The 24,034-nt window shown below is 35.9% G+C and overlaps 1 protein-coding gene across 6 annotated transcripts in view; it reads left to right on the top strand.

Moving 5' to 3' along the window:
- VWA8 (von Willebrand factor A domain containing 8) overlaps positions 1-24,034 on the top strand; it is a 342,103-nt gene that overhangs the window by 24,857 nt on the left and 293,212 nt on the right. For 4 of the 6 annotated variants that reach the window (XR_003519024.2, XR_003519025.2, XM_027588721.2 and 1 more), the window contains exons 3-4: positions 15,763-15,893; positions 18,872-18,982. Coding sequence is in view for 3 of the 6 variants with exons in the window: in XM_027588721.2 (XP_027444522.1) it covers positions 15,763-15,893; positions 18,872-18,982 (242 nt within the window). In the remaining 3 variants the exon portion in view is untranslated. Of the gene's footprint in view, positions 1-10,528; positions 10,647-15,762; positions 15,894-18,871; positions 18,983-23,449; positions 23,548-24,034 lie in introns of those variants that run through there. The other 2 variants (XM_027588723.2, XM_027588724.2) reach the window with 2 other exon arrangements.

Raw genomic sequence — 24,034 nt, 5'->3', positions numbered from 1 at the left:
GGTTGTTAGTAGCTTACCCTTTGAAATTTATCAGAAAAGAGTTTATATTGAAAGCAGTTGATGGTGTATAGACTTCAATTTGCATTTTCTGGCTTACTGTGCATTCATCATTGTTCCTACCATATTCATAATATAAGTATCCCTAGATATATTATTGTTCATATATCAAAATGATGGTAGCATGTTTTACCCAGTAGCAAATTATTAGCATTGTCTCTACTAGTCTTTTGTATGAGTGACAGCACCCATTTGTAAGGTAAAGACTATTGGGAGTTTGGTTAACTTGAAATAGGAAAAGTGGCTGAGCTAATAAGTCAATATCTCACATATCCACATAAACATTATATGGTTGCTACATATTGATTGGGGTAGATATATTTATTAATAAAACATGTTTTTGGGCATCTCCTTACTATATTAGGTTCAAATATTGTATTCTTTGAACTACTTCCTCTCTCAGGGACGATTTCCGAGCAGGGAAAGTCATAGTTGTTTGGCTTCACTCTTGCTATTACATGACTGATTGGAGATTATGAGTTTTGGTTATGAGAACTTTGATAATTTTTCCCCCCTCTTTTGGAGTTACTTTTTTTTTTTTTTTAAGATTTATTTATTTATTTATTTGACAGAGACACAGTGAGAGAGGGAACACAAGCAGGGGGAGTGGGAGAGGGAGAAGCAGGCTTTCTGCTGAGCAGGTAGTCCAATGTGGGGCTTGACCCCAGGACCCTGGGATCATGACCTGAGCTGAAGGCAGATGCTTAATGACTGAGCCACCCAGGCGTCCCTTGGAGTTACTTTTTAAAATATTTTGAAAATGCTGCTTTGTTGAATGAAGTTTGATACCCTGTTACTTTCCTACCCATATTTATGCTTCAGTTTAGCTCTTTGCTTTTTGCATATTTAAGATTTTTAAATGAAACATAAAATGACAGACTTTTGTTAAGGAAAGGAACTTTAGGAATTACTGTCCTCTCTGAAACTCATTTCATAACCAGGAAAGTAGGACCATAAGAAAGAGGTTGGAAGACTAATTAATTAGTAGCAAAGCCCAGATTTCCTGACTTCAGTTTGATTTGTCTTTTATAGTCTGTCACAGTATTTCTGGCTACTTCAGAATAAGTCTGGGGATGAAAAGAAGACTGGTATGTTAGATAACTCTTTTGGAACTGAAGAGTGTGGAAAATATTGAAAATACTGAAAAATACTGAAATAGTTGAGGCATGGTGGTGCTATTTTATTTCCGTCTTTTCCCAAGTTATTCAGAGCACTGAAAATCAACTATTGTCTTTTGGTAATGAAGAAATAAAAATCACAGTATTGAAAGATGAACCCTCATATTCATATTTAACATCTATTTAATGGAAGTGGTATAAATCCTATTAGCTGACAGAGATGCCATAGACTGGGAATATTCTCAAGTGGAAGTCTAAAATTCCATTTAAAACCACGTGAAAGCAGTATTATCTCATGAAAGTAAAATTTCTTAATTCATTGGCCATTTAACTGAGATAATGAATGCTTGTGTTTTATAGTCAGTTGTCAGCTTTTCACTTGAACAGTGTTGGACACAGCATTTAGCCCAGTGCCGGGACAGAGGAGTTGAACTGTTCTTCAGTTTTTTTGTTATCTAGGTCTTGTCACCTCCTGCCTTAACCGTTATAACTCCCACTTATCATCTTAGTCTGTAGTCTCTCCCCTGCAAGTGTTGAAGTGGGTAATTGAAGATTTTTGCCTTTTTGTATGAAAACCGCATCTCAAGGCTTAGATGAAATTGTCAGCTGTTGAAAAGGGGTTCCTTCATGTTTTTGTTCTTGAAGTTAAACTGTATTGTATCAAGCTGGTATTTCTTCCAGCGTTTGCCTTATGACGTGATGCTCCAGGGTAGCAGGTTTTCAATAGATGCCTTTAAAGTTGACTTCGGAGTTATATTTCTGCTTCCTTACATAATCTTGTTGCAGTCCATGGGCCAATTATATGTGAGGTCATTTAAGGTTTACTGGACACACTGAACTCATATCCAAGCAGTTAGGGCACAAAGGTTTTCTGTAGAATTACAACATGTGCTTTAAAAGTGGTGAATTTTGGCATAAAGGCAACCATGTGAAAGATTTTTTGGGGGAGGGGGATGCTTGTAAAAATTTCAAGAGGTTTGAGAAATTCATCAACATGTAAATAACAGAATAGCATGGAAAAACTGTCATTTTTGTGTCTGGATAATGTTGAACAATCATTGCAGCTACTTGTCAGTTTTGATGAATGAGTGGCAAAGCTTATTCAAAAGGCCTCCAGGAAGGTTTTAACTAAGTAAGATTCACTTATGGACTAGAGTCAGAGCTTGAACAACAATCTGAGGGGGAAGGCCTCCAATCCTTAAGATTAGCCTCATTTTCAATAGTGCACTAACTGCTACTCATTACATGAGAATTTACTTGGAGAAAAGGATTTCATTTGAGATTTCTTTAGCTAGAAAAGAGCCCTCAAAGGGAAGAGTTGCATGAACTTGTAAAGCCCTGTGACATGGCCTGAAGTCGCCAGAGTCTCCACAGCAGTCTTTATTCAGTGCCTAAATTTTCTTTAGTCCTCTTTCCCCCAGGCACCATACTAAAGACGACTTAACATCTTATGATGCATTTTGTTGCTTTGTATTTTCCGTTGCTGCTTTCTGCAACTTTCATTGCAGATGTACACTTTTTGAACTATGAAATGTATAAATAGGCTTCTTTGGATCTATGTGGTAATTTAACCATTACTGACGACATTGTTTGAAAGAGAAAATGAATTCAAGTAGTAAACCCTTAACTTAAAAGTCACATTTTAATGGATATCTAACACATATGATAGAGGATTAATACCCTTAATATACAAATATATTTTGCAAATTGATGAGAAACACCATATCATCTGGTAGAAAATAGGCAAAGGATTTAAATAGGCATGACACAGGAGAGGGAATCCAAATGGGTATGTTCTAAACCTGCTTAAGAGTTAGAGAGATACAAATTATACGATAAGTTATCAATTTTCATGCATCAGCTGGGCCAAAATTAAGAAGTATTATAGGGGCACCTGGATGGCTTGGTTGAGCGTGGGACTCTTGGTTTTGGCTCGGGTCATGATCTCATGGGTTGTGGGATCAAACCCTGTGTGGAGCTCCACACTCAGAGGGAAGTCTGCTTGAAGATTCTCTCCCTCTGCCCTTCCCTCTGCCCTTCCACCTGCATGCATGCACACTCTTTCTCTCACTCTCTCTCAAATAAATAAATCTAAAAAACCCAAAAAGTATTATAATGTCCAGTACCTACAAGATTGCAGGGAAAAGGTGTTGTCATACATTGCTGGTAGAAGTGTGAGTTGATATGGCTTCTTTGGAAAGTAATATGGTAGTAGCTATTAAAATTTAAAAAATAGGGGCACCTGGGTGGCTTAGTCTGTTAAGTGTCTGTCTTCAGCTTAGGTCATGATCTCAGGGTCCTGGGATTGAGCCCCGTGTCAGGCTCCCTACTCAGTGGGGAGTCTGCTTCTCCTTCTCCCTATGCCCCTTTCCCCCACTCGTGCACGTGCTTGCTCTCTCAAATAAATAAAATCTTAAAAAAATAAAATAAAATAAAATACCTTTTGATGTAGCAGTTTCTTTGTCAGGTTATGTTCATTAAGGAAAAAATCAGTATATAAAGGATATTTGTACACAATATGTATTCCAGCATTTTGGTGTTACTGATAGTGACAAAAACTAGAAGCAATGAGTGTATCAGTAGAGGAATGGTTGAATAAATTATTGTTTACCCATGTTATAGACTTCTGCAACTGCTAAAAAAGAATGTTAGATTTATATCTGTGGACCTTGAGGGTGTACGTGCCATATTGGTAAGCAAAAATTGCGACCGACAAAAAATGTTGCAGACTTCAGGGTAGTATATAAAGTCTGATACTGTTTTATGTTTTTTGTTTTTAACAATTTGAACACCTTTCACAAGGTGTTATGTCTTTCTGTACACAGAGAAAAGTATGGAAGGCTACACTCCAGGTTTTTTTTTTTAACTTTGAGTTTTTTTGAGGGCATTGGGTTAGGAGTGAGGCTGCAAATGGAAGGGGTCAAGAGAGATCATTTTTCTTTTTACTTTTTTGGATTTTTTTCTTTGTTAGAGTAAGCATGTATTAGATTATAACTTTAAAAATGGCTAATAAAACCCTCATGTTTCAAGTGAAACTTTCTAAAGAATACATCTATTATAACTGCTTTTTCTGTGACCTGAGTCATAAAAATAAATGTTCATGCTTTATGTTTAAAGAACTTGGACTCATTTTACAGGACCTAAAAATTCTTGGTTCTTCTGAGATGTGTTCATAACTAAAGATCATTCCTTTGGTTTCATTTTATGTTTTTGGTGGTGTAGTCTTGTCATGAATATGACTAGCTACCCTAAGACAACAAAGATATCTTCAGTAAATTATCATAATGTAACAATATGTTATGGATGGTAAGAACTTTGTAAGAAGCTGAGTTGCAAATTGAATTTTGGATGTTAAATTGTGATCAATTTGTCAAAATATTCTAATAGGTGTTACCCATCATATTACTACTTTCTCTCAGTATCACAGTTATTCTCTACTTCCAGTATGGCTATTATTATTTTGCAATGTGATTTTTCAAAAGAACTATAACTTTTTGTTCCTATTACAAAAGTAAAACGTGATGAATACAAAAAACTTGGGATACTAAAATACTGAAAAACAAAAGGATAAAACTGAAATCATTTATAAGTCTAATTATAAACACTGTTAACATTTTAATGTGTTATTCTAATCTTTTAAACATAATGTTACTAAGTATAATTTACATACAATAAATTTCACATATTTCAATGTACAGTTTCATAAGTTGTTTTTTTTTCAGTTTCGTAAGTTTTGACATCTGTATGTAACCATGAAACATCACTAGTCAAAATATTGATCAAATAAATTCATCACCCCCAAAAGTGTACTTGTACCCCTTTATAATGTTCCCTGGTTCCTCCATTTTTCTGGGAATCACTAATCTGCTTTGTGGATATATTTGTATTTTCTAGAATTTTATATAAATGAAATCATATAATATATACTCTATTTTTGTCTGATTTCTATCACTTAGCATAATTATTTTGAGGTTCTTTCATGTTGCATGTCTCAATAGTTCATTACTTTTTATTGCTGAGTAATTACGGTTTGTTCATTCATCTGTTAATGGACATCACTGTTACTATTTTGAGGCTCTTGAAATAAAGCTGCTCTGAACATTCATGTGTAAGTCTTTATATGGACATAATAACTTTCTTTTTTCTTGTGGAAATACCTAGGAGTGGAATGGCTGTATCACATAGTAGATATTTAACTTTTCAGGACACTGCCATTCTGTTTTCCAAAGTAGTTGTGTCATTTTCCATTTCTACCAGCAGTGTATAAGAGTTTCAGTTCTTCTGCATTTTTGCCAACTCTTGGTATGGTCAGTCTTTTTAATTTCAGCCATTCTAACGGGTATGTAGTAGTATCTCATAGTGATTTTAATTTGCGTTTCCTAGTGACTAGTGATGTTGAACATTTGTTTATGTGGTTATTTGCCGTCTGTATATTTTTGACGAAGTATCTGTTCACAACCTTTGCCCATGTTTTTATTGGGGTGTTTGTGTTCTTTTGAGTTTTGAGATTTTTTTTTTTAATGATTTTATCTATTTATTTGATAGAGAGTAAGCAAGCACAAGCTGCAGAAGGAGAGGGAGAAGCAGGCTCCCCACTGAGCAGGGAGCCCGTCCTGGGGCTTGATCCCAGAACCCTGGGATCATGACCTGAGCTGAAGGCAGATGCTTAACTGACTGAGCCACCCAGGTGCCCCAGTTTGGAGATTTCTTCATACATTCTGGTTATAAGTAATTTACCAGATATAAGATTTGTAAATATTTCCTTTTAAGTCAGTGACTTGGTCTTTTAATTTTTTTTTTAAAAGATTTTATTTATTTTTCAACAGAGAGAGAGAGAGAGAGAGCGAGAGAGAGAGAGAACACAAGCAGGGGGAGTGGGAGAGGGAGAAGCAGGCTTCCCGCTGAGCGGGGAGCCTGATGTGGGGCTCTATCCCAGGACCCTGGGATCATGACCTGAGCCGAAGGCAGACGCTTAGCGACTGAGCCACCCAGGCGCCCGGTCTTTTAATTTTTTAAATTGTGTCTTTTGAAGAGCAGGCATAGTGAAATCTGATTTATCAGTTTTTACTTTTAGGGATTGTGGTTTTGGTGTCCTACCTATGAAATCTTTGTCTAACCAAAGGTCACAAAGATTTTTTTCTTGTTTTTTCCTAGATGTCTTCACGGTTGTATACATAGTTTATATTTAGGTCTATGTTAAGTTAATTTTTGTATATGGTGTGAGTCAAAGGTCATTTTATATAGGGTATGGGTCAAAGTTCATGTTTTGCATATGGATATGTAATTGTTTCAGCACCGTTTGCTGAAAAGACTATCTTTTTTCCACTGAATTGCCTTTGTACCTTTGTCAGAAGTCAGTTGTCCATATATATTGTGAGTCTATTTCTAGACTGTTCCTTTGATCTCTATCTTGACACCAAAGTCTCACTATCTTGATTACTCTAGTATCACAATAAATTTTGAAATCAGGTAATGTTAATTAGTCTTCCATCTTTGTTCTTTTACAAAGATGTTTTGACTATTCTGGGTCCTTTGTATCTATATGATTTTAGAATCAGCTTGTCAGTTTCCACAAAAAAAAGCCTGCTGAGATTTTGATTGCGGTTGTATTGAATCTATAGATTCAATATCTTAATAATATTGAATTTTCCAACCCATGAACAAGGTGAATCTCTCCATTCGTTTAGATCTTTAATTTCTCTCAGCAGTGTTTTGTTGTTGTTTTTTCTCTTTGAGAGAGTGGGGAGGGGGCAAGGGACACAGTAAGAGGGAAAGAGAGGAGCTTAAGCAAGGCTCCACGCCCCGCACAGAGCCCAACTCAGGGCTCCATCCCAGGATCCTGAGATCATGACCTGAGCTGAAATCAAAAGTTGGGTGCTTAAATGACTGAGCCACACAGGTGCCTCTTTTGTGGTTTTCAGTATACAGGTCTTACATATATTTTGTCAGTCATCATTCAAGTATTTCATATTTTTTGATGTTATTGTAAATGGTATTGTTTTTTAATTTTAACATAGAAGTAAAATTGATTTTTATATATTGATCTTGTATCTTGGCACCTTATTAAACTCACTTATTAATTATAGAGCTTGTTTTGTAGATTTCATCACAGCTTCTGTATAAACAATCATGTTATATATAAATAAAGGTAATGCTGCTGCTTTTTAATTGGGTGGTGCTTTCTGTTTGTTTTTGCCTTACTGTTTTTTTTAATACCTCCAGTAAATGTTGAATAGAAGTGGTGAGAGGAGAGAATATTCTTATTCCTGATCTTGGGGGAAAGCATTCTGCCTTTCACCCTGAAGTATGGTAGGCATAGGTTTTTCATATACGTTGTTTATCAAGTTGAGGAAGTTTTCTCCCTTTTGTGGATTGCTAAGAGATTTTAATCAGGAAGTGATATTCTATTTTGTCAGGTGTTTTTTTTGTGTTCTTTGACATGATAATGTGGTTTTTCTTTTTTAGCTTGTTAACACGGTGAATTATATTGACTGGTTTTTTTTTAAATGTTAAGCCAACTTTGCATTTCTAGAATAAATCCTACTTGGTTATAATGTGTTGTTGTTTTTACATATTATTGGTTTCAGTTTGAGAGAATTTTGTTTGGAATTTTTGTGTCTATATTTATGAAGGATATTGATCTGCAGCTTTCTTTTCGTTCTAGATCCAGGTGCTATAACAAAGCATCATAGTTTGGGTAGCTTATAAAAAACCTGAAATATATTCCCCACAGTTCTGAGGGCGAAGTCTGGGATGAGGGCACCAGTATGGTCGGGTTCTGGCAAGGCCCTCTCCTGGGTTGTGAGCCACTCACTTCTTGTATCCACACATGGCAAAAAGAATGGAGAGACAGAGCAAGCTCCTGTGTCTTCTCTTATGAGGGTTCTAATCCCATTCATGAGGGCTCTTAATCACCTCCCAAAGGCTGTACCTCCTGATACTATCATATTGGGAGTTAGGATTTCAACATGTGAATTTTGGAGGAACGCATTCAGTCCATAACACCTTCCTTGTGATGTCTTTGTCAGATTTTAGTATTTAGGCAGTGCTGGTTTCATAGAATGAATTGGGAAGTATTTCAACCTTTCCGGTTTTCTTAATGAATTTTTTTTTTTTTAAAGATTTTATTTATTTATTTGAGAGAGAGAGAGAATGAGAGATAGAAAGCACGAGAGGGAAGAGGGCCAGAGGGAGAAGCAGACTCCCTGCCGAGCAGGGAGCCCGATGCGGGACTCGATCCCAGGACTCCAGGATCATGACCTGAGCCGAAGGCAGTCGCTTAACCAACTGAGCCACCCAGGCGCCCTTCTTAATGAATTTTTATAAAATTGGCATTTTTCCTTAAATGTTTGGTACATTTCACCTTGAAGGTATCTTGGCCTGGAGTTTTCTTCGTGGGAAGGTTTTTAATTAATTCAATTTCTTTGTTAGATATAGTTATTGAAGTTATCTTTTCTTGTATTAGGTAAGGAACAGCTGACTTTTTTTTGAGAAAGAGAGCGAATGTGAGTGGGTGGGAGGCGGGGAGGGGCAGAGGAAGAGAGACTCTTAAGCAGGCTCCACACTCAGTGCGGAGCTTTGGTGGGGCTGGATCCCTTGACTGCAAGATCATGACCTTGATCATGATCAAGAACAACTGCTTTTTTAAAGGAATTTGTCTTTCAAGGAATTTGTCCATTTTATCCAAGTTGTGGAATGTATTGGCATAAAAATTTTTACAATATTCACTAATTCTCCTTTTAATATCTGAAGTATCTGCACTTCATGTCAACCCCTATCTCATATTCCTGACTTTGGTAATTTGTGTTTTCTCTCTTTCCTGATCAGTCTTTCCTGATTTGTCAATTTTATTAATTTCTTCAAAGAATGAGCTTTTGGTTTCATTAATTTTTAAAAATTATTTTGTTTTCTGTTTCATTGATTTAAGCTCTGATTTGTATAAATTTCATTTCTTTGGGTTTCACTTGCTCTTCCTTTTCTAGTATCTTAAGGCAGAAGCTGAGGCCATTAATTTGAAATCCTTCCTTTTTCTCCATATAGGCATTTAGTGCTACTTAATAGCCCTAAATACTGCTTTAGTGGCATGCCATAAATTGATACATTCATTTAGTTTAAGTGTGCTTGGCAATTTCCCTTTTGATTTCTTCTTTGACCCATGTGGTATTTACAAGTATGCTATTTAGTTTCTAAATATTTGGAGATTGTCCAACGATCTTTTTATTATTAATTTCCAATTTAATTTAATTTTGGTCAGAGAACATACTTTGTGTGAGTCGAATCTTATAAATGTACCCAGTGTTTTTAAAAATGACTATTTACATGCATCGTTTAAGAAAACATTCTATATGTACTATTTTGTGACCATTTTCACAAAACATTATATTATACAAATTTTCCTGTCTCAAGGGTGTTCTAAAACTTGACTTAAAGTAACTTAGTTTTTTTTTTTGTAGAAATAATACATTTATGTGGTTCAGAAACCAAAACAATAAAAAAGAGTACACATTGAGAAATCTGTTTCATCCCTGTTTCCATTTACATTATTTGCCATATTATTAGTTTTAGGGGTATCTTTTCTGTATTTCTCTATGCAAATACAAGAAAAGCATGTATATATATATATATATATACTCTTATTCTAACATCTCTACACAAAAAATAAACAGCTTGACCTTTAATCATTGTATATGGATATGTTTCCATTTATTTAATATATTGTTGTGTTTTTCCAGTTTTAAAAAAATTGAATGGCTTCTCTATTCTGAGTACTGTGCTAGCCAATATTGTACTTCTCATTTAATTTGGATTACAGCTTTATTAAAGGATCAGACTCATCAGTCTACATTATAGATGAGTGGCTTTATATAAACTGAGGCTTTATATATATGCAGTGTTTTCTTTTGACACCTTCGGAGGACCTTATTGTATTATTTTTGTGTTCCTGGTGCTAAGCCTATATAGTAGATCCTTAACAAACATAGCTCTGTGAATGATTTCTTAGTTCAGTTAGCCCATGTGGTAAATGATGTGGACTTCAGTTCTAAACACACCATATGTTTTTTTCCCTTGACGTCCATTATATTAAGTACAGAATGATATGTGATAGGTGACACTTTAGTAAATGAACATGTACTTGCAGTGAGATTCATTGTGATTCTTTTGAAATCCCTCATTGTGATGTGGTAGGAGTGAATGCAGGGCAGTGTGGCAGGCTTGGGTTCAGATTCTTTCTGAACTATTTTGTAGGATGACTATGGTGAAAACAATGAAATGCCATGAGGAAGTACCTAACATAAGCTCTACTAGTCAGGGATGTGGTAAATGTTGGGTTCCTTTCTCCTTTATTTCTTCAGGGTGGGCTCTAGGTCCAGAAGGTTATTTGAATATAAACCCAGAAGCCCATTCATTACCACCGAGTCCACACTGTGCAGCCTGCTGTCTAGGACGCACACCAGGTAGAGGATTTTGCAGGTGAGGATAAGGCTTTAATATTCTTCCATTCGTGGTTCTCACTGGCTGAGGGGTTTGACATGGAGCTTTACCTGTAATCCTCATAATAGTCATACTTGATAAGTATTATTACTGCTCTTTTGAAAATAACAAAACTTAAGCCCGGAAGATTCAGAATTTTTGTCCAAGGACACTGATAAAGGACAGGATGAGAAATCGCAACTAGGTCTGTTTGGCTTCAAAGGCTTTTTTTTTTTTTTCTCCTTATATTGTTGCCCCTTGGGATGCTTACAAAATATCACTAGTTTTAAAGGACTTACTATACTGAAACTAGAACTATGTGTAATTTTCTGAAATTTTAATTTTAATCTTTACATGTATGACAAATTTAAGTCTGTGGAGGGAGAAAATTATAATTTGGATTCCTTTAATAGACTTATTTTAAAGCCCTTGAATATGCCTGGGCAAAAATAGTACACATTTTTTTTTTTGAAACAAGTATTGGCTAGGGATTGAATAAGGAATGTAGCCCAACATGAACCAGATGTTTTATTTTTATGTAGAGAAGGAAATGTTAGAATATAGGATCAAGCTCTCTGGTATTATTTTGACATCAGTTTATCATTATGTGGACTCCTGGAAGGTAGCATCTTGTGCCTGAAAACATTGAAGTCAGGGCTTTCTCGTGCACGCAGGGCTGTGTTTATATTAGGTTATGCATGGCAGTTTGGCAGTTTGTTTTGCAGATGTTCGTAATGTACAGTCTTACATCTTGTTTCTATTTCTGGAATGCTTTTAAGTATGACTCATGTTTTCTTGAGGCTATCCTAAAAATACAACTAGTTTCAAGCATTAATATAAAATACAACACAGACACCACACAGCAGTACATGATGCTTTCTCGCAGTAGTTTAATACAGTTTTCTGACAAATTAAATATTTTCTTTGACAAAAGAGACTAAACTAAAATATGACTAAGTAAAAATGGGAGTTTTTTTTTTTTTTTTTAGAGAAACAGGTCCTCTCATATCATAGTGTAAACAACAAAATGAGTTGGGAATTTCAATAAAAGGAGTAAAACATGGTATCACTGGCATCCTCAAAAACTAAGAAATAGAATTAATGGCCAGAAAAGCAAATCCATTAAATTCAGTGGAGCCCCATGAGGTGAACACTTCTGGGGAAAATCTTGGATCTGAAGAAAGAGCCTGTTAAAAAGATTTTGGAGGCCCAGTAGGACATAATGGCTAGAGTGCAAGCTTTGAACTCAAAAGCTTAGGTCTAAGTCTGGTTCATGCACATAGCAACTGTGGACAAATGCTAGCACCTCAAGAACTTTGGTTTTCGTGAAACGTAGGTAATGAATATTTAAAGAATGCTTATATGGCACTTACTATTACCAGACACTGTTGTAAGTGCCTAATTTAATCCTCGTAATAACCTTATAAATAAGTACATTTGTTATATCTGCTATACAGATGGAGAAACGGAGCACAGAGAATTGAAATAACTGATGAAGTTTTCATACCTAGTGGGCAGCAGAGTTGGGAATTGAACAGTTTGGCCCGATTCTGTATCCTGACATAGTATAGTCGGCTACCTCCTAGGGTTGTTGTGAGTCCTAAAAGAGATCCTGTATGAAAAATCATTTGTATTTTTACCTGGCCCATGAAAAAGATGGAATAAATTATTGCTATTCTTATGACTGTTTATTGGAAAAGGAAAAAATAAAGGAAAAGAAGAAGTCTTATTGAAAGTATAGCATAGACTACAAAGCCAGCTACAGGATTCAGAAGCTGCTTATACGTATTAAGAAACTTAGGTAGAATTGAAATGTGGTGATGAGAGCCTTAGATATCCTGACATCTAGCAGATCAATCTAAAGGTAAAATTTCTTCGCTACTGACTTGCCTCCCTGACAATTTCATCTTTCAGAAGCTAGGGGAAACTAAGAGGAACTCTTCCTCTGGGCTTAATTGTGACTAGTTAGAAATAATCCATTAGTGGTATGCAAGCAACAGAAACCTTGGGGAAAAAAAAAAAACCTCAGACACTGTATTTCTCAACAAGGGTGCCATTGACATATTGGGCAGATGGGACTATCTTGGACATTGTATTTAACATCACTAAATGTCAGTAGTGTACCAGATTATCCCTCATCCGCCAAAGCTTTGCAACAACTAAAAGTACCCCCAGACATTTCCAGATGCCTTCTGGCAGGCATAGAGTGGTGGCAGTATTGTCCCTAGATGAGAACCACTGTTGAGTGCAAGAGTAAAGGAAGGGATTGCTGAGAATTGTCAGATGTGCTTTAGGCCAGTGGTTCTCAACACATGAGGATCATGCTGAGTGGAAGGACTCCTATGAGCATACTCAGGATTATACTCAGTTCCCACTTTAAATAACTCTATGCCTTTCTCTCCTACTTAAGTACATGGTATATGAACTGCTCTGTAATTATAGGTCTAATTGATTCTTCATGAGTTTGCTAAAAAAATATATATATTCTTAAGCCTCAGCACTTTAACTGACAACTTGTGAGGGGCACACCTCACATTTGATTAGGAACTGCTGCCTTCAGCTTTAAAAAAAAGTCTTAAAAATGTATATAGTTCCAAGGTCAAGGCATTCAAAATGGAATAGAACTAAATAGAACTAAATGGAGACTGTAATTATGAACAGTTACAAATAGTTATAAATAATAAACAGTGGGAGGAAGCTGAAGAGACCTACTTGGCTCTACTTTCTAGAACTTTGGAAATGGTCATATTTTAAAGAGTCAAGTCCAGGTAATGGAAGGTCAGGCACATTGCCAAAGCTAAATACAAAGGAGTGACACCAAACTGTAAGAACAGTGCAGAGAGAGCCTGTGGCCAAAGTAAGCTGAGATTTGTGAAAACATAAGGGAAAAAAAATCCCAAAAGTGTTTATGTTTTTAATTATATATTTGATATTGGCATAAGAAGAGGTAGTAGATCTGTGGGATAGGGAACATTGTGTAAGTTTATGATAGAGAAGTTAGAGCTTCTTAATTCTTATCTTGTGTCACCCTTACACAGCAAGCAGACTGACTCATTGTGAAATAAGGAGTAAACTATACATCACAAAGATGAATTTGGCCTGAAGTAGGAAAGAAAAGAGTTTAAGTGGACATTTGATAGTTGTAAATGAAGTTGAATCTCCAGTCCCAGGTGAATTGCTTCCATAGCATCCTGAAACTCCTTGGTAGATTCTCAAAGGTCTAGGTCTTAGAGCAATGTTTCTCAATCTGTTTTTCATCATTGCTCGTCTAAGGACATTTACCCCCCAATTGTCTTTTTCCAATCTCATGAAATGTTAATACCGCAGATTTACTATCTATCTTTTACGTGCAGTATCCCTTTAGTGGGCAACAGACCATTGTAATATCTAAGAATTGTTTTCAACCCCTCTTCCAAGGACCAGTTTTTGCCCCCTTGGGGGTAATATGCTCCCTGTGCATGTTGTAGAGGATTCATAGCGATCAGGAGCGAAGTCAAGCACCTCCACTTAGGTGATGAGTCTCCTGATTTTCAGACATAGAGGCACTTGGTTTGGGGAAATTATAAGATGCTTTAGTGTGATCGCAGTGACATGACAAACCAACCAGGCTGCCCCCCAAACCTTGTTCTTGATCATTTCTCCATGATAAAGGAAATCGGAAATTTATCTTTATTTTTTCCAGTAGTTAAATGTTAGCTTTGTGGGCAGAGTAGGAGGTAGACTACACCTGTAAAGTTGTGCTGTTGGGGTTGGTGGGGGAAGCACAGCTTTAGCCTTGGCAAGTGTTCTTAGTTTGATCTTTGAATTCTTTTATGACCTCGCTGGGTGATTAAACAAAGTGTAAAAAATATGGAATATATTTAGTACATATAAAGGGCTTTTAGGATATATGTATGTGTTTATGTGTAAAATGAAACACAATAGTAAAGGAAACACTATAACCCATATCCAATTTAGGAACTAGAATATTACCAAAAACCATTGAAGCTGTCCATGAGAATCTCTCTCATTCCCTGCCCAGGTATCCATTATCCTGAGTTTATCGTTCTCTTGCTTTTTTGCTTCTCAAGCACTGTTTTATTACATTGTATGGATTTCTAATGAATTCAGTTTGTTAGTTTATTGAGCATTATCAAAATAGTATCATGTGAGATTTATTCTGTGACTTAATTTTTTTCACTGAATACATTTTAAGAGTTAAACATATTATTGGAAGTAGTCGTAGTTCATTCTGTTTTTGTTGTTATGTAGTATTCATTTATGTGCATTTTACCCATTTCCAGTTTCCGGTTGTGTTTTTATTTTTTTAAGAATGAGTAAGTTTTCTTTTTCTTTGCTATATTTAGTTTTATTTTGAATAACATTCTGTGAGTATTCCATCTGTCTCCTGATGTATAAGGGCAAGAGTGTTTCTTAGATACCTAGGAATGCACTTCCTGGGCCACTGGGTGATTTACAAATGAGCAAACAGAAATTAATTATATTAATACAAACATTTATAAAATGCTTAGGCAGAAGATGAGCCGATTGATGGGTGATTTAATAGTAGACTTAGAAGGGCATTGGAATGAGGTAGTCTTCTATTCCCGAGTTGGTGTAGAAGAATAGACTTGGAGATGTTAAGTCATTTAATCTTCTCATTTTGAAGTTTGGGAGATCTCACAACCTATTGCCTACTTAAGTTATAGTTTTCTTCAATTTTTAAGACTGTGGGAATCATTAATTGCGATGATTTGATCATGTCCCCTTATTAGAACAAAAGCATTAGACTATAAAATTGTGATAAAGTAATGATTCTAGTGCCTTATATCACCCTAGAAAGTCACTTTTATTTTTTTAGCGACATTTATAGGTGATCATTCAAATGTTCTTAAAGGCTTTTTAATGTGGGATTATGTGACTCTTTATGAGATCATAAACTTTGTCCTGTTTTAACATTGATAACAATGGTTTATTGTAAAGCAGTGTGAGAATTGACCAGGTAAGTGTGTGTGTGTATACATAGATAGATAAACTTTTTAAAATATAATATACTAAATGCACTGATTGCTTGGAGATTTATATTATAAGTAGTAGACTGATTTGCATTTCGTTTTATCTTTTTTTCCCCTTGAAGTTTCAGACTCTGTGGCTCAATCTGTAATTCAGCATCTAAGATGGATAATGCAGAAGGATCTTTTGGGACAAGATGTCTTTCTGATAGGACCTCCTGGGCCTCTTCGACGCTCTATTGCTATGCAGTACCTGGTGAGCACTCAATTCTTGGGGATTCCTAAGGGAACTGGGATCAGTGATGTTCTGAAATAAATTAAGAATTTACAAAAATATCCGGATTATTCATTCCTTGAAAAAAATTTTCATTTTGATGATCTGTTTAATAAAGAGTTTGGAATAAGTATTCTGGGAAGCAAATGTACATTTATCTTTCATAGCTTTAGGAAATTTTTGCCGCAACTAGAAAGTTCTCAACTTCTGATAGAAATACAAATTCAGGCAATGAGTGGCAGATAGGATCATAAACTCTGAGATTACAAAACAAAGCTCAGTTTTATATTATTCAGGGAATATTCTTTTATCTGAGATCCACATTCTAAAAAGCCAAATAGTTCTCTTGACTTTTTGATGTTAAATGGTCTTTAAAGGAAGCCCATCGTTTGTAAAATATCTCTTATGTGTTACATGCTTTTTTCCCTTTAAATAGATGAGAAAACAAGTTTATTAAATGGCTCACTGAGCTTTATCCAGCTAGTAAATGATGGAGCTAGACTTCAGATCCTCTCTCTGACCTGTTATCCTCTTAAATGTTTATAGTTCTCTGAGTACAGTTGTGAATTGAAATATTAAAATCTCAACACAGATTTTAAAAAATTGTACAGGACTTTTTTTCCTACTTTGCCAGCATTAATAAGCATTGTTCTATTGAGGGAGGAAGAATGCTATCAGATGAAGTTGTTCTGTCTGAAGATATTTTTTAGGATGAAGAGAAGAACTTTGTTTTCAGCTTTCCTCTTGTTACTTGATATTAAAGAATTGATTTCTGTGCTATTGAAATATGCTTTGTGTACTCTTTTATTTCAGTGGTAGATTTATTTTGGTACTTTTAAAATCATGTAGGGTGATGATGATAAAAATACAATGGGCAGATCAGAACTTAACTTCTTTGAGCCCACACCTTTCATATCTTTTATTTGTTCCTAGAACCGGCTTGTGAGGTATAATGGGTCATTGTAGTATTAGCCTTTTTTTTACTAATAAACAAGGCAAAAGTGGTTTGTCTACGAATGCCAAGTCAGCTACTGAGAATCCACTCTACCTGGTTCATTACAACGACCACAATATCTCACTTTGATTTTGTTTCTGGCAAGACTGTGATGCTTGTTAGGAATGTGGAATGAGAAAGGCTGGGAGATTACAGGAGTCTTGTTGGTTCAAAAATGCAATATAAGTCTGTAAGTGTGAAACCTGTATCTTTAAAAAAAAACCCCACAAACTTTAAATTATGAAACAGAGCTGAGGCAGCTTTAGGATGTGGAAATACACATAAGAAGGCTTACTAGCCTAAGCTTCCTTGCAAACCCTGCAAATGGGTACTGTTGCCATTAGATATAAGATCCTATGCTTAGTAATATCCAGAGTAGGTGAAGTCTTTACAGGCAGAGATTTTGGGGCAAGCCTGCTGAACCAATGAGAAATGAAGTAGAAATAATTTGATAGCTGTGTCTCTTTTATATTTAATTCATATAGAAGGAATTTTATAGATAGCCCCCAAAAACTCAACAGACCCCTGCTGTCTCCTCTATCTGCTGCTCCCAGTACTGTTGGTGAACTTGCTCAGACCATCCCTGGCAAGGAGCAGCAGGGGAGACTTTGGTGCTTGTCTGGCCTGAGGAAGAATCTCAGGAAGCTGTCAAGACTGAGGATAATATTCTCGGTGTGGCAGTTCAGGGTGTTACTCTGGTACGATTTAACAATAAGAGTATGTATGACTTTGTCAACCAGTTTTGACAGGGTTTTTCAGTGATCACATTCAACCAATCAGTGAAACAGACATAGTAGTACAAGCAATGTGTTCCCAAAGCAAGAAGGAGGTATTCACTAACAAGAGAAGTTGCTGCTTTAGTCTAAAAGTGTGCTTTCACGGGCAGTTCATTCTTATTTAGAAAAATATTGTTTGGTATCACCACATCTTCACCACTGTATGTGTGTTTTCTCTACTTAAAATGTTTTCTTCTTTCCATACGTACTTAAATTTATGGGTGCATGGGAACAGGCATATATTAGAAAAACAAAATGAAAATGATACTATATTTTTATCAACATCACATGGAGATAAGGCAGAGGAAAAAAAATCCTGTTGTATGGACTTACCCTCTTTTACCATGAATGGCATGCTCATTCAATTTTCTTCTTTATACATCAGTAAATTAATTTGTTCTTCCTGTTTAATAACAACATATTTATGCCTTATTCAGCTGGAGAGCATCATTGTTTTTAATTCAATATTGTAAAACCAAGGATAATGTTAAAAACTTTTTGTACATAATTGTCATGTGCAGGGCAAAATGACATTAGGGATGGATAAATTATTCCAAAAGAAATGAATTCTGGATGGTTTCCCCTTCAAACCAAAAGTGTTTGTTTTCTGTGAAAGGATTCTTTTCTCCGTCTCCTCCTTCCCTCCTTCTCTCATCCTTCTTCTTGCCCTTCCCGAACAGCTATGTTTGTTTTCCTTCCCTCTTCTGTTGCCCTTCCCATTGGTATTTACCCTGTGAACCACATATGGTTGGTAAACATTGGGTAATGGACTAAATTAATTTAGATGCCCTTTAAAAAAAAGGTGAACATTTACTTACTGAAATGACTATCATTTGTGAAAAAACTAAGTTGGCAAGTTATCACTCATGATATTTGAAAAGAATTCTCTAAAAGATACTAAGATTTGTAAGATCTGACTATGATTATTATTGCTTAAGAAGTAAATGATTGTTAAGTAGTAAACTATTGGAGGCAGCAAACGTAGAGCTCTGAGGAGAGAGAGGTACATGCATGTTTTCATTATTGCTCAATGTTTTGCATTTTTCTCAAAGCTAAGACTCAGAGGATTTTCATTCAGAATTAGATTTAAAATGTTCTTCTAGGGTAGTGACATTGTTGGATAACTGGCTCCAAAGCATATGTTGGGAATTTGATTTAATATTGGAACAATTTCACTCTCTGCTCTACAGGAGCTGACCAAAAGGGAAGTTGAATACATTGCCCTGTCAAGGGACACCACTGAAACCGATCTCAAACAGCGTCGAGAGATCCGAGGAGGCACAGCTTTTTACATTGATCAGGCAAGTTCTGATCACACTCCTACACTTGACTGTTTAGTCCAGGTCCATGCAAAATTGTTTTTTAAAGTAGAAAGAGATAGCTCATGTGATAGAGATAATGCATTGTGCTTTCTCTAGACAGATTTAATTTAGATTTTTGGTTTTCCTGTTCTTGGAAATGCCTTCTTCGTTTAGCACTAAATAAAAAACTGTAGATGAAATTAGTGGTTCTGAAATGTTACCTAAAGATCACTATGCTGATTTCTTAATTTTTAATTGCTTCCTAGTACTTGTACATAGAAATAAGAATTTTTAAAAAGGAATTAAGGAGATTTTAATACAGGAACTTCTCTAGCATATTTAGAAATTATTCTCGATCTAAAAGTCAAGTAGGTAAAGGTGTATTAAGCATAGTGAAATTAAATATATACTTCCAGGAACTACAGCTTTTGTTCGGGGGAGGTGCAGATTACCAACTAAGATAATATTTTATCATTTTATTTTATCAATATTATAATGAAGCTCGTTGAACATTGCTTCAGACATATAGCTTAAAATATTAAATATTGTTCTTCATTAGAAATACTTAATAAAGGACAGAGATCTTAAATCAGCAACTCATAGAGGAAAGATTTCAAATGTCCAAGAAATTCATGACAAGATGCTTTGCTTTCTCATTTACAAAAATAAAGATTAAAACATTAATGAACTGTTGTTTTTCTTTCACCTCTCATATTAGCAAAAACTAAAGAATCTTCTAATGTCCAATGTTTTGTTTTTGTTTTTGTTTTTTAAAGATTTTATTTATTTACTTGACAGAGAGAGACACAGCGAGAGAGGGAACACAAGCAGGGGGAGTGGGAGAGGAGGAAGCAGGCTTCCCACGGATCAGGGAGCCTGATGCAGGGCTCAATCCCAGGACCCTGGGATCATGACCTGAGCCAAAGGCAGATGCCCAACGACTGAGCCACCCAGGCGCCCCAATGGACAATTCATGTCCATTGTTGATGGGGAAGAAGGGATGAGGAAACAGCATTGCTGTTGATGCAATTTTGAAAGAAAATTTGGCAATATCTATCAAAAGAAAAGAAATTAAATATATTTGGACTCAGCAGTTATGTTTCTGGCAATTTTTCTTCCAAAGGTTATTCATGTAAAGCAAACAAAGTTATGTGTGCAACAGTATTTATTGTAGCATTGTTTGATATCATATAAAGTTATAAGTGAAAACTGTAATCCTCTTTAGGAAGGGCGCCTGCGTGGCTCAGTTGGTTAAGCATCTGACTCTTGATTTCGGCTCAGGTCATGATCTCAGGATTGTGAGATCAAGCCCCGTGTTGGTGTCTGCGCTGCGGTCTGCTTGAGATTCTCTCTCTCCCCCTCTGCCTTTGGCCTTCTCCTTGTCTCTGGTTCTGTCTTTCTGTCTCTCTTTCCCTCTCTAAAAAAAATAATAACTTAGGAAGCTAGTTAAACTAGTTAAATAAAAAGCAGTAAGTAACGCAACATATTTTAAGAAAAAAGAAAAAGAAGAAGATAGCAGGAGAGGAAGAATGAAGGGGAGTAAGTCAGAGGGGGAGACGAACCAGGAGAGATGATGGACTCTGAAAAACAAACTGAGGTTTCTGGAGGGGAGGAGGGTGGGGGGATGGGTTAGCTTGGTGATGGGTATTGAGGAGGGCACATTCTGCATGGAGCACTGGGTGTTATGAACAAACAATGAATCATGGAACACTACACCAAAACAAATTATGTAATATATGGTGATTAACATAACAATAAAAAATTTAAAAAAAAAGCAGTAAGTAGAATTCTCTATAGCCATTAAAAAGAATGTAGTTATAGGAAAGAAGTCCAGGATAAAGCATAAAAATGACACTGCAAGACAGCATATGTAATATGATCCTATTTGTGGTAAAAAGAAAAAAAGAAATATGTAAATGTTTGTGTATATGTTGGAAATTTCCAGAAGGATACACAAGGATCAATTAACAGAGCTTACCTCTGTGGAAGTGTGACCCAGCATCTGGGGTGGGGCAAGGAAAGAATTTTCATAGTCCTCTAAATTTGAAACTTCCTCATGAGCACACTATTACTTTATAATTAAAAGAGTATACATTTAACCCTTGAATAATAAGTGGGTTAGGATTGCTGACCCCTGAGCAGTCAAAAATCTGCATATAAATTTTGGTTCCCCCAAAACTTAACTACCAATAGCCTACTGTTGACTGGAAGCCTTACCAATAACAAACAGTTGATTACTGTATTTTGCATATTATATGTATTATATACTATATTCTTAAACTAAGCTAGAAAACAGAAAATGTTAATAGGAGCATCACAAATAAAACACATTTATAGTACTGCACTATATTGAAAAAATATCTGCATATAAGTGGACCCATCCAGTTCAAATGTGTTATTCAAGGGTCAAGTTATTGTAAGTGTAAGAAACCACTGAGTGAAAGAATATTTGGAGACCAGGATATTCACATTATCTTATAGATTACTTATTAGTTACAAAAGCAAAAATGTACTTAAGATGGGGAGAGTTGGCAGTCACCACCTTAAAGGATGGTGATCACACTAAGCACCTTGTAATGAGAAAATCTGAGTTCACATTTCCAATTACAAAGGAATCCTTTGTGGATGAAACCCAGAAGTACATTTTAAAGAAATCTGTCTTATTCACATAATGCAAAGGTTCACTTTATACATTATTTCTAACTACACATGGGAAAAAAAGGTACCTTTACAACACCTGCTTCTTTTCTTTATCTAGTGAGGCCAAGAGTAAGGAGCTGGGGAGAGAGCGTAGAAAACTGAGACTACGGCCCAAGGAGTGGAGAGGAGATGGGAACTGATTGATTGATTGATTGACTGATTCATTCATTCATTTATTTAAAAGATTTTAATTAATTAGAGAGAGTGCACACGTGGGGGGGTGGAGAGGAAGAAGCAGACTCCCCGCTGAGCAAAGAGTCTGATGCAGGACTTGATCCCAGGACCCTGGGATCATGACCTGAGCTGGGAACAGACGCTTAACCGACTGAGCCACCCAGGCGCCCAGATGGGAATAGCTTTAATGATGCCAAAAGAACTGGCTGTTTGGTAGAGTGTGGATTTAAAAACATATTTTTTGAATGTATCTTATATCTGGATTGATTGTTACAATGCAAATAGTGAAGAAGAGAAAGTGGACTTTTATAATGTTTATCATTTTAAAGGCACCTTAAAACTTTGTATTTCTTGAAACATAAAGTAAATTATTCAGATTACACTGTGTAATATACTCTGCCTGCCATTCTAAAAAGCATATTTCTGGATGATACCAGTTTATAAAATATTTAAAGTACTATTATAAATGTATGGTAATACCTTATACTTCATGTTTTCTTGGCAAATTCTGCTTGTTAAGATGAACATCCATTATTTGGAATGTAATGCACAGACACCTTCCGAGCCTGTGATTGTGGCATAGGAACATTGGTCCTTTTCCTAAGTTACTTCAGACTATTTGTTGAGATTATATCTGATTTTCATATTTTTTCTTCTCTTAATATTCTTTATTATTTGTTCATAATCAGATCCTAACAGTTCCTTGCTTACACCCACGCAATCCTATCATGACCAGAATAAAATCCAAACCCTTTAATACGGCCTACAATACTCTACAGGACCTGATATTGTCTACCTCAGCTCCTTTTCCTCTTTCCCTTGCTTTTCAGGCTCTTGCTACATGGCCTTGTTCTCTTAAAAATAGATCTAATGCTTTCCAGCCTCAGAGCCTTTGTATTTAATATTTCCTCTGTCTGGTACAAGCTTCTCCCAGATCTGTATAGTCCTGCCTCCTCATCATTCAGATTATAAATTCTCAGAATGTTTTAGTAATCACTGATGATGCCCACCCCCCCTTCCACATATACAGTGCTATCATATTATACAATGTGATCTTCAGAGTACCTATCACTATCTGAATTTACCTTATTATTTCTGTGTTTCCATGTTTAATTGTCTGCATTCCCTCTCAGAATGTAACTTCCTTGTTTATCTCTGGCACCTAAAAACTGTCTGGAAGATGATTGGCACTTACATTTGATGATAGATTTCTCCTTTGGATAATCAATCTTGTTAAAATTTTAAGTAAATTAAGAATAAATAGGTTCTGGATAAGACCAGGGGACCCTCCAGTGGAAAAGGTATTTATCTTTTTGACATCTATTTTGAGTCATCAGAATGAGTCATCAGAATGAGTAATTCCCGTCGGAATTCTAGATAGATGAAGTTGCCAATTGATTACCAGCTGGTCATATGTTTGTTAGATTGAAAGGTCTTTATTTTATTTGGAAATTTTTTTTATTTGTTTAATATTCTTAACCATAATAACAGAACAATAAGAATAATAAATATTCTTAATTTGGTGTCTGGGATCAAGGGAGAGGCAGTATCTTCATTTACCAGTAGGTGATGGCTCTAACCTAGGTGGGCCAACATAGGTGAAAAAAATGCTTGTGGCCATCTGGTGGGTGCTGGGAGAGAAAGTTCGGATTGTTCAGTGTGCCTGATGCAAGCATGTGACCGACGTTCAGGTAAGTACTAATTGACTTTTCAGCTGGAAACCTTGGCAAAACCCCCAATTCCGAGTTGAGGGTCATGACTATCACCCTCTTCACTTAGTTTCATGAAAGATTAAGGATGATTGATGATAAAGTGAGAGGTTAAACTGAACTGCTACTTCTGAAGGTTAGAATTAGGTTAGTAATTCTATAGTAGGGAATTTGTATTTTCTTTTAAAATAATGTTTATTTTTTTCTGATTAATATAAGTGCTTTTTATAGATATATGTGTTTATTAATATCATAAATGTTTTTTACAGATATGTGTGTGTGTATATATATACATATATATACACACACACTATATGTAGAGAGAATTTCTTAAATATTTATCAAAATGACTGCTCTCTGGGCGCCTGGGTGGCTCAGATGATTAAGCGTCTGCCTTCGGCTCAGGTCATGATCCCAGGGTCCTGGGATCGAGTCCCGCATCGGGCTCCCTGCTCCTTGGGAGCCTGCT

This window comes from Zalophus californianus, chromosome 3 (genome assembly GCF_009762305.2).
Source record: "Zalophus californianus isolate mZalCal1 chromosome 3, mZalCal1.pri.v2, whole genome shotgun sequence".
In the NCBI taxonomy this organism is placed as follows: Eukaryota; Metazoa; Chordata; class Mammalia; order Carnivora; family Otariidae; genus Zalophus; species Zalophus californianus.
Note: the sequence above shows the minus strand (reverse complement) of the source record. Positions and strands in the feature narration are given on the sequence as shown.